Source organism: Megascapheus bottae, chromosome 1, assembly GCF_031878675.1.
Source record: "Megascapheus bottae isolate mThoBot1 chromosome 1, mThoBot2.hap1, whole genome shotgun sequence".
Taxonomy (NCBI): domain Eukaryota; kingdom Metazoa; phylum Chordata; class Mammalia; order Rodentia; family Geomyidae; genus Megascapheus; species Megascapheus bottae.
The window spans coordinates 1,177,024-1,192,458 of NC_143509.1; the positions used below are offsets into that span (position 1 = coordinate 1,177,024).

A 15,435-nucleotide genomic window follows, 5' to 3' on the forward strand; every position below is an offset into this window, starting at 1 on the left:
GCACCCACAGACCCACTCCCTGTCTCCAGGTAAGGGCTGGACGTGCTGGGGTCCCAGGGACTGGACCTGAGTCATGGACCAGCTCTTCTACCCCTCCTGCCAGCAGAACCCCAGTCCCAGCCTGTTCTGCATAGGTTCTTTCAGCTAGGGAGGGTCTCAACTCCAGAGCAGGAGTGCATCTGGACCAGGATCCACCTATATTTACACTTCCCATCTTAGCAGTGGTTGGGGGGGGTGTCCGTGGGCTTTTCTGCCCTGACTGGCCTTGAACCGCCAGCCTCCCATTCTCAGCCTCCCAGGTAGCTGTCATGACAGATGTGTGAAACCATGCCTGGCTCTCTCGCCTTTCTGTCCTGACAGAGGTGACTCCGGCTGGGCACTCTGCCTGCCCTGCACTTGTGCGAACATGTCTAGACACCTTCCTGTGTGTGCGTGTGTGCATGCGTGTCTGGCCTCTGTCTCACCCTGCCCCCAGGGGAACCCATCCCTTCCTTCCTTCACCCACCCTGGCTGGTGAACTCCTATGGTGGGGCTGAGAGCCCTCGGTTCAGGGCACCCGTATCTGAACAGTGAGAGATAATTCTGCCCCTCTGTTGCCATTTCCCAGCTGACTGGGGATCCCGATTCTCCGTGATTTCCTGTGCATGGTTGTTGCATCTCCTGGTGGGTAATTCAGGGGCTTTCCCAGGAACGGGGTCCCCTGGCTACCCACTGCCCTGCTGTTCACTGTGGGTGCCCTCGGCTTGGGGGGCAGGTGGGGGGAAAAAGCAGAGTGACTTTAAGAACCGGGCAACCAGAGCCTGCCCCCCCCCCCCGACCGCCAGCAGGTGCTCAGGCTCCACTGTCCTTAGTGAACCCCTGACTCAAGAAGGCTTCCATTTCTGCCCCTTGTGGGAACCAGAAGCCACTTATGGGATCTTGACTCCCAACAGGAGTCCAGGCTCTTGTCCTGCTTCCAGAGACAGGAAGTCCAGTGGCCTGGGGGGGAAGAGCTGAGCCCCCCCATCGGGTAGGGGTGACGTGGACGCAGGAGCTTGTGAGGGCTGGTGTCAGGAAGCGGCCACTTGGCCCCCAGATGTTTCCTGGGCTGGATAGGGGCTGCAGCCAGGCTCCAGTGGCCTGAGTGGGTTGGGGGGGGGTGGCAGGTTTATCTCACTCGGGCACCGGAAACTGGGGGTGGGAGAGGCAAGCCAGGAAGCCCCATGACCGCAGCCCAGAGCAGCTGGAGCCCGACGTGGGCATGCTGGGGATGCTGCTGTGGCCTCTGCTGTTGGGGTTCAGCCTGGGAAATGGCCCCCAGACACCCAGCATGTATGATGAGGGCGAGAGTATGGAAGAAAGCCATGGTGAGTGACCCTGGCTCTGACAGAGGAGTCCACTGCAGGGGATCTGGACCTAGAACCAGGGAGGGGGAGCAGGGACGGGGAGGGATCCTCTTCCCCCAGAGCTCCCCTCTGCCAGGGGCCAGGTTTTAGGGTGAGGGGGTTTCTGCCAATGACACTGTCCAGTTGGATCTCAGCAGCTCAGGGAGGCCCACCCGGGGCCAGTTTGGGGGTGTCCCTGGGCTGATGTCCCTTTGTCCTTTCAAGGCACTCTGCCGGCCGTGCCGGGGTGTGAGGAGGGGAGCCCCGCGTTCCAGCCCCGAGGGTTTCCCGGGCAGTTCTGTGGCAACGACTCCGACTCGCTGGAGCTGTCGGCGCGCTCGCGGGCGCTGCTGCTGGGCTGGGGGTCCACCCGGCTGGTGCCCGCCCTGTACGGGCTGGCGGTGGTCGTGGGGCTGCCTGCCAACGGGCTGGCGCTATGGGTGCTGGCCACGCGCGTGCCCCGGCTGCCTGCCACGGTGCTGCTCATGAACTTGGCGGTGGCCGACCTGCTGCTGGTCCTGGCCCTGCCGCCTCGCCTGCTCTACCACGCCCACGGCCAGCGCTGGACTTTTGGGGAGGCCGCCTGCCGTGCGTCCACCGCCGCCCTGTACGGCCACCTGTACGGCTCCGGGCTGCTGCTGGCCGCCATCAGCGTGGACCGCTACCTGGCCCTGGTGCACCCGCTGCGGGCACGGGCCGTGCGCGGTCGGCGGCTGACCGCGGGGCTGTGCGTGGCCGCCTGGCTGACCGCGGCCGCCCTGGCCGCGCCCCTGACCGCGCAGCGCCAGACCTACCGGCTGCGGGGCTCGGACCGCGTGCTGTGCCACGACGCGCTGCCGCTGGCCGCGCAGCTGGCCTTCTGGCGGCCGGCCTTCGCCTGCCTGGCGCTGCTGGGCGGCGGCGGGCCGCTGCTGGTCGTGCTGCTGGGCTGCGCGCTCACGCTGCACGCGCTGGCGGCCGCGGGCGCGCGCTACGGGCACGCGCGGCGGCTGACGGCGCTGGTGCTGGCGGCCGCGCTGCTCTTCTTCGCGCCCAGCAACGCGCTGCTGCTGCTGCACTACCTGCGGCCCGCGCCCGACGCCTGGGGCGACCTGTACGCGGCCTACGCGCCCTGCCTGGCGCTCAGCACGCTCAACAGCTGCCTCGACCCCTTCGTCTACTACTACGGCTCCCCCGAGTTCCGGGACAAGGTGCGGGCCGTGCTGGCGCGCCGCCCGCCGCCCGCCTCGGCCCCCGCCGCCGCCTCGGCCCCAGAGGCCCCGCACACGCGCTCTTCCCTCCTGTGACTCCAGCGCTGGTCTCGGCTCCCCGTCTTTTGGGGGGTCACCCGGAGATACCAGTCTCGAGGACTTGCCTGCCCGGCTGGCTTCACACCCGACCCTGGACGTGGAGGTGGGAACCGAGGACCCCAGGACGCCGGGCTGCGCCCACCCCAGGGTCCCCTGCCCGCAAGAGGACGCGCGGCGCTACCTTTGAAAGACACTAAACAGGGACTCAAGGGACTTGGGCTGCTGCGGTGGCCACTGGGGGGGGATCGAGCAAGGAGGACAGATCCCCCCGGGGTCCCCCGGCCCCCCCACCTGCCCCAGGTACTATCATTGTCACACACAGCGACTGGCCGCAAGACTGGCCAACCACCCCACAACAGTGCCCTCCACCCCCATCATGGCTTTGCTGCTGAGAGCAGGGCCTGCAGTGCCAGCAGGGACCCGAGGACCCCAGCTGTGGCCCTGATCCCAGGCTGGCGGGGGGAGGAGGGGGTGAGGAGGGGCCCCCGGGACCCCTCACTGCACACACTGCTCAGCCGCAGGGCAAAAACCCAACACATGAACGAAATCTTTCACCCAGAGCCCTTGAGGAGCTGGCGCCGCAGAAAAGGGGCGGCCTGCACCCCCGCTGAGCACGGAACTGCTACGACAACAGTTTAATTCACCACATTAAACAAGAACATAAATACACCGCAGAACAACAAACATACAAAGTGCTTAAAGACCCCCAACAGCGGGCACCAAACTGTCCTAACTAAGGCACGAACGTGGCTTTCCTTCCCAGCTGCAGGAGGGAGGTCCGGCCAGCGGGTCCAGGCTTGCAGGCCTCACGGGTGCGGCTCACGGCCCCCAGCGTCCGGTGGCACCATGCCCACGGGCTCCGCGGGCAGGCTGTCGGGGCTGAAGTACCACCGGTTGGAGGCCGGGCCCATGGCCTCTTCCCACACCTGCTGGTTCCCCAGCGCCGCCTCCTTGCTGGCCTCTGCGTCCAGCTCCAGCACCTGAGAGAAGTACCTGCGGGGATGGGGGAGGGGAGGCTCAGTGTCCAGGGCGCTGGCGAGGAGGCCAGCTGCACAGCATGGGGGTGGGGGTGATGACAATACAACCTGGCCTTGGTGGCCCAGAATTAGGGCCCTGAAAATGACTTTATGCCTTTCCTACGTGTGCTTCCAAGTCAATAAAAACCCCGAACACAGGGCTGGGAATGTAGCTCCGTGGCAGAGTGTTTTCCCAGCAGGAATGGAAGCCCTGGGCTCGATTCCTCAACACCACATACACAGAAAAAGCCGGAAGTGGCACTGTGACTCGTTAGCAAAAAGAAGCTCAGGAACATTAGTGCCCAGGCCCTGAGATCAAGCCCTAGAGCTGGAAAAAAACAAAAACAAAAACACAGCTGGGTGCAGTGGCTCACTCCTGTAAATCCCAGATACCCAGGAGGCTGTTAAGAGGCTGATGGATGAAGTCAGCCAAGGCAGGAAGGTCCATGAACGCATCTCTGTGCCTGGCCCCGAGCCACCCAAAAGCTGAGAATGGAGCTGTGGCTTAAGTGGTACACAGTTCACCTTGTACACACACACACGAAACAAAAATCAAAACAAAAACCTTCAGCAACAGTGCCTAGGTCTTGAGTTCAAGCCCTAGAAATTAGGAAAAACTAATAAATAAATAAATAAATAAAAGGGGGCCGGGAGTTTGGCCTAGTGGTTAAAGTGCTTGCCTAGCATGCATGAAGACCCGGGTTCGATTCCTCGGTACCACATACATGGGAAAAGCTGGACGTGGTGCCGAGGCTCAAGTGGAAGAGCTCCAGCCTTGAGGAAGCCCAAGGACAGTGCTCAGGTCCCGAGCTCAAGCCACGACTGGCTGCTCTCTGGGCCCGGGGCGCCAGTCCACGTGGGGTTCCCTGTTTGGGGCGTCCCAGGGCGGGCGCACCTGCGGAGCTGGGCGTCCTTCTCCCGGGAGGCGGCGCGCAGCTCGCTCAGCAGGCCCAGCACGGGCGTCTCCCCCGCTGCCGTGTCCACACCCAGTGCGCGTAGCAGCCGCCGCGTCTCCAGCAGCTCGGGCTGCAGGGCATCTGTGGAGAGAGGGGCGCGTGGGTAACGGATCTCTGGGCCGGCGGGGGCCCCGCTCAGGGACTGGGCCTCTCGACGGTCAGCCGTCCATACCTAGGAGCCGCGGCCCGTCCCCTGGCAGGTGGACCGAGTGCACGGGCAGCTCGTGCCTGGTGCCGTCCAGTGCGGAGGCCAGGTCCTGGTACTGCTCCCGGAAGCGGTCGGCCACTGCCCGGAAGGGGCGGAGCATCTCATCCTGCAGGCAGGGAGGGGTGTGAGGGATGGATGGAGGGGGGGAACGGGGGGGGGAGGGGAAGGGGGGAAGCAGACCTGGGCGTCCAGCAGCGCGGCCAGTGCCTGCTTCCTGTCTCGCAGCACGCAGCTGTGCCGCAGCTCGTGGGCCTGGCGCTGCAGCCGCGCCCACTCGTGGCACAGCACCGACAGCCGCCGTCCGCCCGCCGCCTCCATGCGCGCCACGTTGTTCTCGATCTGTGGGCGCAGGACAGGACAAGGGGTGAGGCTGGGGGCCGTGCCAAGTCCCCATCTCCCATCTGGTCCCGGCCGCCCCGGCTTCTCACCTTCACGGTCAGCAGGCACAGCAGCAGCGTCTGCGACTCGATCATGTCGAGCATGTCCAGAAGATCCTGGGACAGGAAAAGGGCCTCTCCATCCGCCCCAGGCTGCGCCCACCCCGCCACCCGCCACCCTCCACCCAGGAGGCTGAGGAGCGAGGCTGGCCTCTCAAACCCAGCCCAGGCTGCAGAGTCCTTGAGACTCATCTCCAGCTCACTAGCAAAAGCCAGAAGCAGAGCTGCGGCTCAGGAGGCGGAGCGCCCAGCCTCGAGGGAGAAAGCTCTGCGACATGGCCAGACCCTCCAACCAAGGCCCAGGAGAGGAGTAGCAGGGCCTCCTGAGGGCTGGGTGAGTCCCCTCCAGGCCCGGCCCCACCGGGAGGGGGTAGGGGTGTGTGGCCTCGCTCCTGCAGCCCATGGTATGGGGGAGGGTGGCAGCCAAGCCTCCGGTGAGAGACCCCCACACCCCCACCCAGGCACTTACTGGGCTCTTTTTCTGCGAGGTGCCGGGGGCAGCTGGCCTGGCTTTCTTGGACATAGTCTCTTCCAGGGGTAGAGTCCTTCTCAGAATGCTTGAGTCTAAGACAAGACGAGAACTTTACTCCATCCGTCTCAGTGCTGGAGAGGGGATCTTGCTCTGGTGTCCACAGGCTTGAACTTCGAATCCCTAGCGTTGGCCTAGGTGCTGGGACCGCAGGTGTGGCCATCACACCCAGCAGGGAAGAGCACTGTAGAGCTCTTTTACATCTTGGCTTATGATGAGTCAAACCATAAGACAAACACATCCCAAGTGGAAAATAGCCCTCTGCCATCCCTCCTGATGACAAAGGGGCTGCCTGGGAGCTGCACTCACTGCTGGTGCCACTGCCCAGAGCAGCCCCAGGGTCATCACTCCAAGCACAGACCATCTCGAGCCAGGAGTGTCTCTCCTTGGCCTCCTAGCAGTGGTGGGCTGTGGGAAGGACCTACCGTGAATGGCAGACAGATCCAGGTTGAGGTCTCGGTGAGGGGAGGCCGAGCCGTGCCCTTCTAGCACGGAGGACTGCAGCTCCCGCCGGACCCCGCTGTCCGCTGTCCAGAAGAACACCCAGGTCAGACCCTCTGTGTGTGTGAGGCAGGAGCCTGGGCACCCGCTGCCCGCAGCAGGCCCCCTTCCCAGGGCCTGGCTCCCTCCCGGGGAGACAAGGCTGCACACAAAGGCCCACCACAGAGAACCCCTCTGGAAAACCAAAGGCGGCCTTGTGTGTTTTGTTAAGCAACACCCTCCAGGAAGGCCCTCATTTCCATGCCACCATGAGAGTCGATCCTCCTTTCATTCTGGTGGAAGCTTCTAGAGGGAGGGTTAGGAGAGCAACTGCTGTGTCCAGGCCACAGAGGCGGGAGCTCTGGGCACTGCCTGCTCAAGGCTGGCATGGTCTCCACACCTGCCTGCAGGGCTGCTTCCATGCCGACCCTCAGCCTCCTAAGCTGTTGGGATTATGGGGTGAGCCTAGCAAAGGGGGCTCTGATGGCGCACCATGTCTCCGCATGCTGCCACCCAAGCCGCCTCTGGTCTCATCTCACCTCTGCCTTTGTGGAGTGGGCCGGCCTTCCTCGCGCCCTCGGGTGCCTTCCCACGGGTCTTGACCGGCTCTGCTGCCGTGGTGTCCTGTGGAGAGGGGGGCGGTGAGGCCACACGCCGTGGCACTGAACCTGTGTTTCCTTCTCACAAGATGCGGTCGACGACCAAGCTGGGGAGTGCAGCGGGCAGGGGTGGTGGGAGGGGCTGCTGTGCCATCGTTAGCATTTGCACGTGACAGAACAAACTACTTTGGTCTTCAAGGAAAAAAAAGCTTTTTTTTTTTCCCCCCTCCCAGTCCTGGTGCTTGCCCTCGGGGCCTGAGCACTGTCCTGGGGCTTTCTCAGGGTTAGCGCTCTACCCCTTGAACCTCAGCACCACTTCTGCTTTTTTCTGTGTATGTGGTACTGAGGGATTGAACCCAGGGCTTCATGCGTGCCAGGCGAGCACTCTACCACTAGGCCACACTCCTGCCCCTGTCCATCTCATTTTCAATTCTCCATAAAAAAGCACCCAACAGAGAGGGAGGTCTTACGTCCCTTGATTTTAGACCCAGCACAAAGCCAGGAGGCCTTGGCTGTGATAAAGAGGTATAAGAAAAGATGGAGCAAGGAACAAAAAAGCCTAAAGGAACACAGGAATAGAGGGTACGTCCAGGCAGACCCGAGAACAAAGTCGATGCGAAATAATTGGAGCAAAGGGGGCTGAGGTGAGGCTCCAGTGGCCAAGTGCCTGCTTGATGAGTGCCCGACAGTTCAAACCCCAGCCCTGCCCACACACAAACAATGGCAACAACAAAACATCTAAAACATGGGAACCGAGAGGCCAGCAAAACTTAGCTCATGAAGACAGGCACGGTTAGCATCCCGGTGAGAGCCAAGGCAGGGAGGGTCAGACACTGCAGGCCGGGGGGGGAGGGCGCCTGGGCCACTGCAGGCCAGGACCAGGTTCCCACGGGGCTTTCCCACGCCGCCCCGCCCAAACCCCACGGAGCACACCCGTGTTCACACTGCGGTGCTGGAACCCTAAGCCAGAACTCCAAAACCAGGGCTGACATGATGGAATCTCAGTGGGTTTGGATTTCTTCCTTTCGTTTTTTTCAGTTGTGGGGATTCCCCCCCCCCCGTCCTGGGCTTGAACTCAGGGCCTGAGCACTGTCCTTGGGCTTTTCTCAAGGTTAGTGCTCTACCACCTGAGCCACAACACTTTTGGCTTTTTCTGTGCCTGTGGTACCAAGGAATGGAACTTGGGACTTCTTGCCTGCGAGGCAAGCACTCCACCACTGGGCCAGACTCCCAGCCCAAGTGTGGGGACTTTTTAAGGTCAGTGTGCCACAGCTCTACTTACAGTTTTTGAGATGAGTCTCACTGGGACTTTTCTGCCAGGGCTGGCTTGGAACTGTCATCCTGAGGTCTCAGCCCCCTGGGCAGCTTCAGGAATCCGGCTGAAAGTCCCATACTTTGAGGCACTTGGCAATTCCCACTTTGCATTAAGACAGCTGACATCCGGAATCTGAGCTATACTGACGCACAGTGAACATGGAGGGCCATCCCTACAGTGGACTACCAGTCAGCCATGAAAAAGCAACTACCACATCCACACAGGACGGAAGTGGGAAATGTATGGAGCTTTGTCAGCAAAGGCTGCCCGCTGTGTGCCCCACTAGGGAGTGGGAGAGAGGTCCCAGGGCCCCAGGGGTGGGGTGGGGGTGGTCCCAAATCTGCAGACCCTTCGCACACTGGGCCAGACTCTACTATGTAAAGAATGCCTTGATTTACAAAGTGGGAAAAGGGGGCTGGGAGTGTAGCCTAATGGTAGAGTGCTCACCTAGCATGCACAAAACCCTAGGTTCGATTCCTGGGCACCACATATACAGAGAAAGCCAAAAGTGGCACTGTGGCTCAAGTGGCAGAGCACTATCTTTGGACAGAAGGTAAGTCCAAGGACAGTGCTCAGATCCTGAGTTCAAGCCCCAGGACTGGCAAGCAAAAAAAAAAAAAAAACCTTGAAAAAAGCCAGGCGGGGTGGAATTAACCTCTAGAAAATGGGGAGTGAGGCTTGGCTCAAGGGTAGGGTGGTAGCCTTGAGCTGAAGAGCTCGGGGACAGCGCCCAGGCCCCATGACCTCCCCCCCCCAAAAAAAAGAAAAAAGAAAAAGTAAAAGGAAACCTGGAAGGCTACACAAAGTGCACAGACACCAGGGGGCGCTGCCACACCCCATGGGCTGTGGAGGAGCTGGCATGGTGGAGGCGGGAGGGGCAGTGTGCCCTGGCCATCCGCCTTGCTCCAGATGGTAGCAGAAAGCACAGCTCAAGTCCCTTCAGTCTGGCACAGGGGATGGAGCTCACGCTCACTGCCCTGCGGGCTCGGGGGCTACACTGCCGGCGTGCATTCCAGCACTGGGGGTCACGGAGGGGGTCTTCCCATGAGTGTTCCGGATTGGTATTGATCTGAATGTTGGCTAGCCAAACCCCCCACCCGTGGTGGCCCTGAGACAAACGGCGACAAGATTCGCACAGGTGACTCTCTGAGACGCACCCGCCCCAGCCACAGCACCGCCCTCAACCTCGGGTCCTGGCTGGACCCCAGCCCCTTCCCCATGGCGAGGGCACTGCCACATTCTGAGACCAGGCAAGAACAAGCTTGTTCCCACAGAGGCCAGTGGTTCACAAAAAGGATCTTCTCAGCTGGAAATGTGCCCAGCATGCAGGAAGCCCTGGGGGGCTCCATTCCTCAGCACATCACAGACAAACCCAGAAGTGGCGCTGTGGCTCAAGATGGTAGAGCACTAGCCTTAAATAAAAGAAGGCCAGGGACAGTGCCCAGGACATAAGTTCAAGACCCAGGACTGGCACAAAAGAAAAAAGGCCGGAAGTTTGGCCTAGTTAAGAGAATGCTTGCCTAGCATGCATGAAGACTGGGGTTTGATTCTTCTGCATCTCATACACAGCAAAAGCTGGAAGTGGTGCTGTGGCTCATATGGTAGAGTGCTAGCCTTGAGAAAGCCCAAGGACAGTGCCCAGGCCCTGAGTTCAAGCCCTAGGACTGGCCAAAAACAAATGAACAAAAAACCCACTTCCCTCCCCCGTTTTTTTTGGCTCTACTAGGGTTTGAGCTTATGCTGGGCAAGGGCTCCATCACTGAGACCCCAGCGCCAGGGCTGAGCCACACCCCCAGCACTTTCCAGAGTGTCGCCAACATAACTGGCCACTCAAAAGAGACTCAGCATTTGTCAGGCACTAGTGATTCCTGCCTGTCACCTACTCAGGAGGCTGGGATGTGAGGATCATGGCGCAAAGCTGGCTGTGAGGAAAGTTCGTGAGACTGTTTATCTTTTCATGGTTGTGGGCTTTGAGCTTGGGGCCTGGGCTCTGTCCCTGAGCTCTTTGGCTCAAGGCGAGCACTCTACCGTTTTGAGCCACAGCTCCACTTATGATTTTCTGGTGACATGCTGGAGGTAAGAGTCCTCTTGATTGTCCTGCCTGGGCTGGCTCTGAATCATGATGCCCATGAGTAGCTAGGATTGTAGGCATGAGCCACCAGAGCCCAGCCCAGCTTTGTGAGACTCTTCTCTCCAATTAACAACAAAAAGCTAAAAGTTCAAGGGGTAGAAAGCCTTGAGCAAAAGAATTCAGGGATAGCACACAAGCCCAGAGTTCAAGCCTCAGGGCCATGATTAAAACAAAAATAACAAAGAAATGAGGGGGGGGATGGTGGGGGATTGTTCCTGGACTAAGACTTCAATACGCTTAAATAATGAGATGGCAAACACTCTAGGACTTCGCCCGTCGCCCCCTCCCCCAGTCTTGAGCGACTCCCAGCGGAAGAGCACAACCCCCCCCCTTACCTTTCTGACTTTCTTCTCATACTGCAAGTATCTGGACTCCACCACTCTTCCTCCTGTAGGTGACACATGCTGGTTGATAACAAGACCACCACTGAGAACTGGGAAGATTGGCCCAGGCCAGGGTGCCACACCAGAACCCACCACTGTCAGCCCCTCTTGCTCAGCACCAGAAATAAAGGAAGACACACTTCCTGCACGCCTCTTAGCATATTTGGCACTCTCCAGCACCTACCTACAGCTACCTGCTGCGTGCAACAGTACCGAGGGGACACTGGTGTTCGCAGGACAGTCAGAGGACGCATGCTGTGTGTAGGGCCGTGGGCCAGGCTTCAGCAGCAGTCCCCAGGTGACGGGACAGTCTGAGCCAGCGTGCCCTGAGCTCTGCTCTGTGTCACCTCCAAACCCCAGCTTGCCTATCAGACCCTGTGCAACACTGCCCTTTATGGTACAGAGGAACTGAACCCGGGCTTCGTGCATGCTGGGAAAGCACTCTACCACTAGACCAAAACTCCTAACCAGGGTACCAGTACTGGGATTTGAACTCAGGGCCTAGATGTGGGCCCTTAGCCCACATCCACTCCAGGCTGATGTTTCGCCACTTAGGCCATAGCTCCACTTCCGGCTTTTTAAATATGAAGAGAGGTGAGTCTCACAGGTGTGTCTTTCCTGGACTGGTTTTGAACCTTGATCCTCCTGAGAACTGCGATTAGGGTGTGAGCTAGCGCCTGGCTTCACTGCTCCTAGTACACTGCCTGGTCCCAGTCCCTGGGGACAGATGGGGCACTCTGCTTGGCGCCTGCTACATGGTACCAGACAGGGAATGAAAGTCTGTCAGATAAATGACTCAGTGGTTTCTACACTGTTCTCACATCGCCTCAACCCCTGGCTCAAGCGACGCTCCAGCCAAAGCCTCAAAAGCGGCGGGATGGAAGGCCCACCACTGAGTCTGGGCTGACTCTGGACTTTTCTAGGTGTCTTGAGCAGAAACTTCCCTCTGGCCTGGAGAGACGGAGGGAGAGAGACAAGGCCAAGGTCCCTGAGCTTGCCAGTCTGGCTGGACTACAATGTCAACTGTGTGCACAGGGGTGGATTCTGAGACTAGGGAGAGAAAGGAGGTGAATCGCAGCCAATGGGAGCTGTAGCTCATGGACACCCATGTCATCGTGGATAACTCTGGCACACACGCCATGAGGGCCAGTCACAGAGCTCAGATGACTGGGCCATCAGAGACAACAGGCTCTTAACGATGATGCCAGAACAAGCTGGGTGCTGGGAACAGCGGCTAGCCACCCGGGAATCTGCCCCAGGAGAGGCGACCGTCTGCCCTGGGTATTCTACCCGGAGGACAGTTTAGTATTGCCTGTGAGATGACCTGAGGCCCTTGGCTGCTGCAGACAGCTGAGATTCAATAGTTGTGAGTCTGGAACCTGGGCTGGACCTGTGAGGGGCCAGTCAAGGCTCTGCTGACAATCGGCATTATGGAGGGCCCTGTGTATGCCAGGGTGCCAGGCAGCGCGGGGCTGAGGACATGCAGGTGTTCAGGTCAGCCTGAGGGGATAGTGTGTGCTACCATAGTCCACGGGGCCAGGCTGGCACTCTAAGCTTGCCCAACAGGCAGGGCCTCATGACTGCCAGAGTGAGCACGGCTGAGGGTCAGCAGGGGACTTACAGGGCACCCAGGGAGCAGATCATTTTCAGTGGAAATGACATGTTCTGGACAGAGCCCCAACCCCAAGGTGGAGAGGGACCCCTGGGGCCCCAATGATGCCACTGTTGCCTGACACCTTCCTAGCTGCAAGCTGGTGGCAATCAGACTCTAAAGCCCCCAAAGTGTGGCTACAAGCAAGCAAAACTGCAGCCCCCTTTCTGTGCTCCCCTAAACAAAAGAAACCTGCACCGGTGGCTATTATAATCCTGTCATCCCAGCTTCTGAGGAGGCTGAAATCTGAGGATTGTGGTTCAAAGCCAGCTGGGACAGGAAAGTGTATGTAATTTTTTTTCATGTATTTTTTATTGTAATTAATAGAAGGGTTACATTATATTCGCCAGATAGAAGATGCATTACTTCACAAACACTGATACCTTTCCTCATGTCTTGGTCCCCATTTCCCCCCCAAGCGTACGTAACTCTCATCTCCCATTAATCACCAAAGTGCTGGAAGTGGAACTGGGGCTCAAGTGGTAGAGTCAGCCTTGAACAAAACAAGCACAGGGGCAGCATCTAGGCCTGCGAAGAAAAGCAAACCCGTGCCTAAGAACACAGTGGGAGTGGTGCTTACCTTGTGGTCTTTTCCCCTTTGCCTTGGCAGAGGGCGTGGCTGAACCGGAAAGTTTCCTAGGAGAGAAGAGACAGGACTTAGGCACCTCACTGCAAAAACAGAACAGTGAGCCAGCCCCCAGTGAGGTGCATGCCTGCATCCAAGCCAAGGTTCAACACCAGCTCAGGCAAAGACAGGAGGCCCTCTCTTCCTTTTTTTTTTGGGGGGGGGGGGGGTGCGGGCACTATCCCTGACTTTCCTTTGCTAAATGCTAATGCTATAGTGCCACTCTTGGTTTTTCTGAGTAGTTTGTGAGAGAGGAGTCTCATGGACTTTCTTGCCCACGTGACTTTGAATGGTGATCCTCAGGTGTCAGCCTCCTGAATAGTTAAGAGTACAGGCCTGAGCATTGGGGTCAGCAGCAAGACCCTGTCTTAGTCTAAGAATGAACAATTCAGTTCCGGTGTGGTGACTACATAGGAGGATCTCTGCCTGAGCCCAGCCTTGGGTAAACCCACAAAAACCTATCTGAGAACCAACTAAGCAAAAAGGAGGGCCAGGGTGTAGCCCAAGTGGTAGATTACTGCCAGCCAGGGGTGGCTCAGGCTTGGCATCCTAGCTACTCAGGAGGCTGAGATCTGAGGATTGTGGTTCAAAGTCAGCCTGGGCAGAAAAGTCCACAAGACTAATTTCCAATGAACCACCAAAAAAGCCAGCAAGTGGAATTGTGCCTCCAGTGGTTAGGGTGGCAGCCTTGTGCACAGAAGCTCAAGGACAGAACAGCAGCCAGGTACAGAGTTCAAGCCTCAGGATTGGTGCAAGAGCAGGTCATACACATACAATGTAGAAACTGCCAAGTGCTGGTAGCTAGCTCACCGGTAGTTCAGGATATTATGCAGGAATGAAGACTTCAACTTGAGAGGAACTGGAAAGGCAAAGTTTACTTCTGCAGGAGGGAAGGCCATCAGCCAAAAACTTAAGCACCTGCAGGCTGTTCCCCTTTTATCCCTAACCCAGCAGGCCCCACCCCTCTACTCTCTCTCTGCTCTCACTGGCTGGGTAAAGGTTCACAATCTGGATGTGGCATAACAGGATGCTACTAAATTCAAGGACAGTCCAACAGGATGCTTTAATTAATGTGCTGAGGAAAAGGATGTAAGCTGAAGTAGTAACCAACAAGGGCTAAGCCACCTGTCAACGCAGGAACCATCAGAAAAACAATCCCTTTAAGAGTAACAGGAAAGGAACCAACTACTTTGATAGAAAAGATGCTTTTCTTGCATCACCTACAGTTGCAGCCGGGTCAGTTTTGCCAGAAAGCTCCGAGAGCCCCATGTTAACCGAGGAATGTGGTGGGGCACTCCTATCCACGCAGCTACACTGGAATAGGATCATGTTAGCCCCAGGGGCTCATGCCTGTGATCCTAGCTAGCTCCTTGGGAGGCTGAGATGTGAGGATGGTGATTTGAAGCCAGCCTGGGCAGCAAAGTCCATGAGACTCTTTATCTCCCATGAATCACAGAAAAAGAGGGAAGTGGCTCGGTGGCTCCAGTGGTAGAGACCTAGCCTTGTGTATGTACCACATACATAGAAAACAGCCGGAAGTGGTGCTGAGGCTCAAGTGGTAGAGCTCTGGCTCTGAGAAAGTCCAAGAACAGTGCTCAGGCCCTGAGCTCAAGCCCAGGACTGGCACGCGCGCACACACACAAAATAATACTAATAATAATACTTAGGAGGATGAGCGATCCAAGCAGTCCTACCTTAACAAGGACGCCCCCCACCAGGAACAAAAAAGTGCTAAAAAGACATGGGTCAATCAAGTGTTTCAGTCCGGGCGTCCGCCGGGGCCGGGGCCGGGGCCGGCTCGGGGAGGGACCACCACCCGCACCGCCCGCACCGCCCGCACCGCCCGCTGGCTCAACGGCGGCGCGCGTGCGCAGTGCGGCGGGCGGGCCGCGCCGCCCGGGCCGCGCCACCCCCGGCCCAGGGCCGCATTCCCACTCCCGGGCCCGCGTTCTGCCCCGTCCCTCCGCGGCCCGGCTCCCCGCGCCGGCGCCGCCCGGCCGTGCTTCCAGGAGGGCGTCGTCGGCCTGCGCCCCGAGCGAGGGGGAGCGAGGCGGGGAAGGGCCGCGCGGGCGTGGCGGCGCAGGGCCCTCCGCTCCGGCCCCAGCCGGTCCCGAGCCCCGGCTTCCCGAGCGTGCACAGCCCCGTCGGAGCCCCGGCTCTGCCGCACGCCGCTCAGCCCTCCGCCATGGCGGTCACTCCGGCTCGCGCCAACGCAGGAACGCGGAGCCGCAACTCACCCAGGCCCGAGTCCTGAGGAATCCGCCATTTTCGCGCCTTCCACTCAAAAGCCGGCGCTTTAAGGCCCGCGCTCCGCCCCAACGCCGCGGGTCGTACCACGTGGCGGGATAACGGTAGGGGTGGTCGCTGCCCGCCGAGCGCCGGCCTGCAGCCGAGCGGCCGTGCCCCCTCGCGCCGCCCCCTGCGGCCCTCACACTTGGTATCGCCCAGCACG

At 59.4% G+C, this 15,435-nt stretch overlaps 2 protein-coding genes across 2 annotated transcripts; one reads left to right on the top strand and one right to left on the bottom strand.

The window, feature by feature from the left end:
• The first annotated feature begins 1,240 nt into the window (after window positions 1-1,240).
• Window positions 1,241-2,650, top strand: F2rl3 (F2R like thrombin or trypsin receptor 3). Its single transcript, XM_090351660.1, has 2 exons — window positions 1,241-1,346; window positions 1,590-2,650. The coding sequence occupies exons 1-2, from the start codon at window positions 1,241-1,243 to the stop codon at window positions 2,648-2,650; spliced, it is 1,167 nt and encodes a 388-aa protein (XP_090207786.1).
• Window positions 2,651-3,273: 623 nt separating this feature from the next.
• On the bottom strand, window positions 3,274-15,320 carry Haus8 (HAUS augmin like complex subunit 8). Its single transcript, XM_090335061.1, has 11 exons — window positions 15,221-15,320; window positions 12,939-12,994; window positions 10,660-10,712; window positions 6,819-6,903; window positions 6,225-6,326; window positions 5,740-5,834; window positions 5,262-5,327; window positions 5,014-5,172; window positions 4,798-4,939; window positions 4,565-4,706; window positions 3,274-3,646 (listed from the first exon to the last, which is right to left on the bottom strand). The coding sequence occupies exons 1-11, from the start codon at window positions 15,247-15,249 to the stop codon at window positions 3,460-3,462; spliced, it is 1,116 nt and encodes a 371-aa protein (XP_090191187.1). The 5' UTR covers window positions 15,250-15,320; the 3' UTR covers window positions 3,274-3,459.
• Window positions 15,321-15,435: the final 115 nt, after the last annotated feature.

Excerpts from the sequence above, each read along its gene's own strand:
- F2rl3 (XM_090351660.1), top strand. The coding sequence starts at position 1,241 with ATGCTGGGGATGCTGCTGTGGCCTCTGCTGTTGGGGTTCAGCCTGGGA. Across the intron at positions 1,347-1,589 it reads GAGTATGGAAGAAAGCCATG|GCACTCTGCCGGCCGTGCCG; the intron begins GTGAGTGACCCT and ends TGTCCTTTCAAG.
- Haus8 (XM_090335061.1), bottom strand. The coding sequence starts at position 15,249 with ATGGCGGATTCCTCAGGACTCGGGCCTGG. Across the intron at positions 12,995-15,220 it reads TCCTCAGGACTCGGGCCTGG|GAAACTTTCCGGTTCAGCCA; the intron begins GTGAGTTGCGGC and ends CTTCTCTCCTAG. Across the intron at positions 3,647-4,564 it reads AAGGACGCCCAGCTCCGCAG|GTACTTCTCTCAGGTGCTGG; the intron begins GTGCGCCCGCCC and ends CCATCCCCGCAG.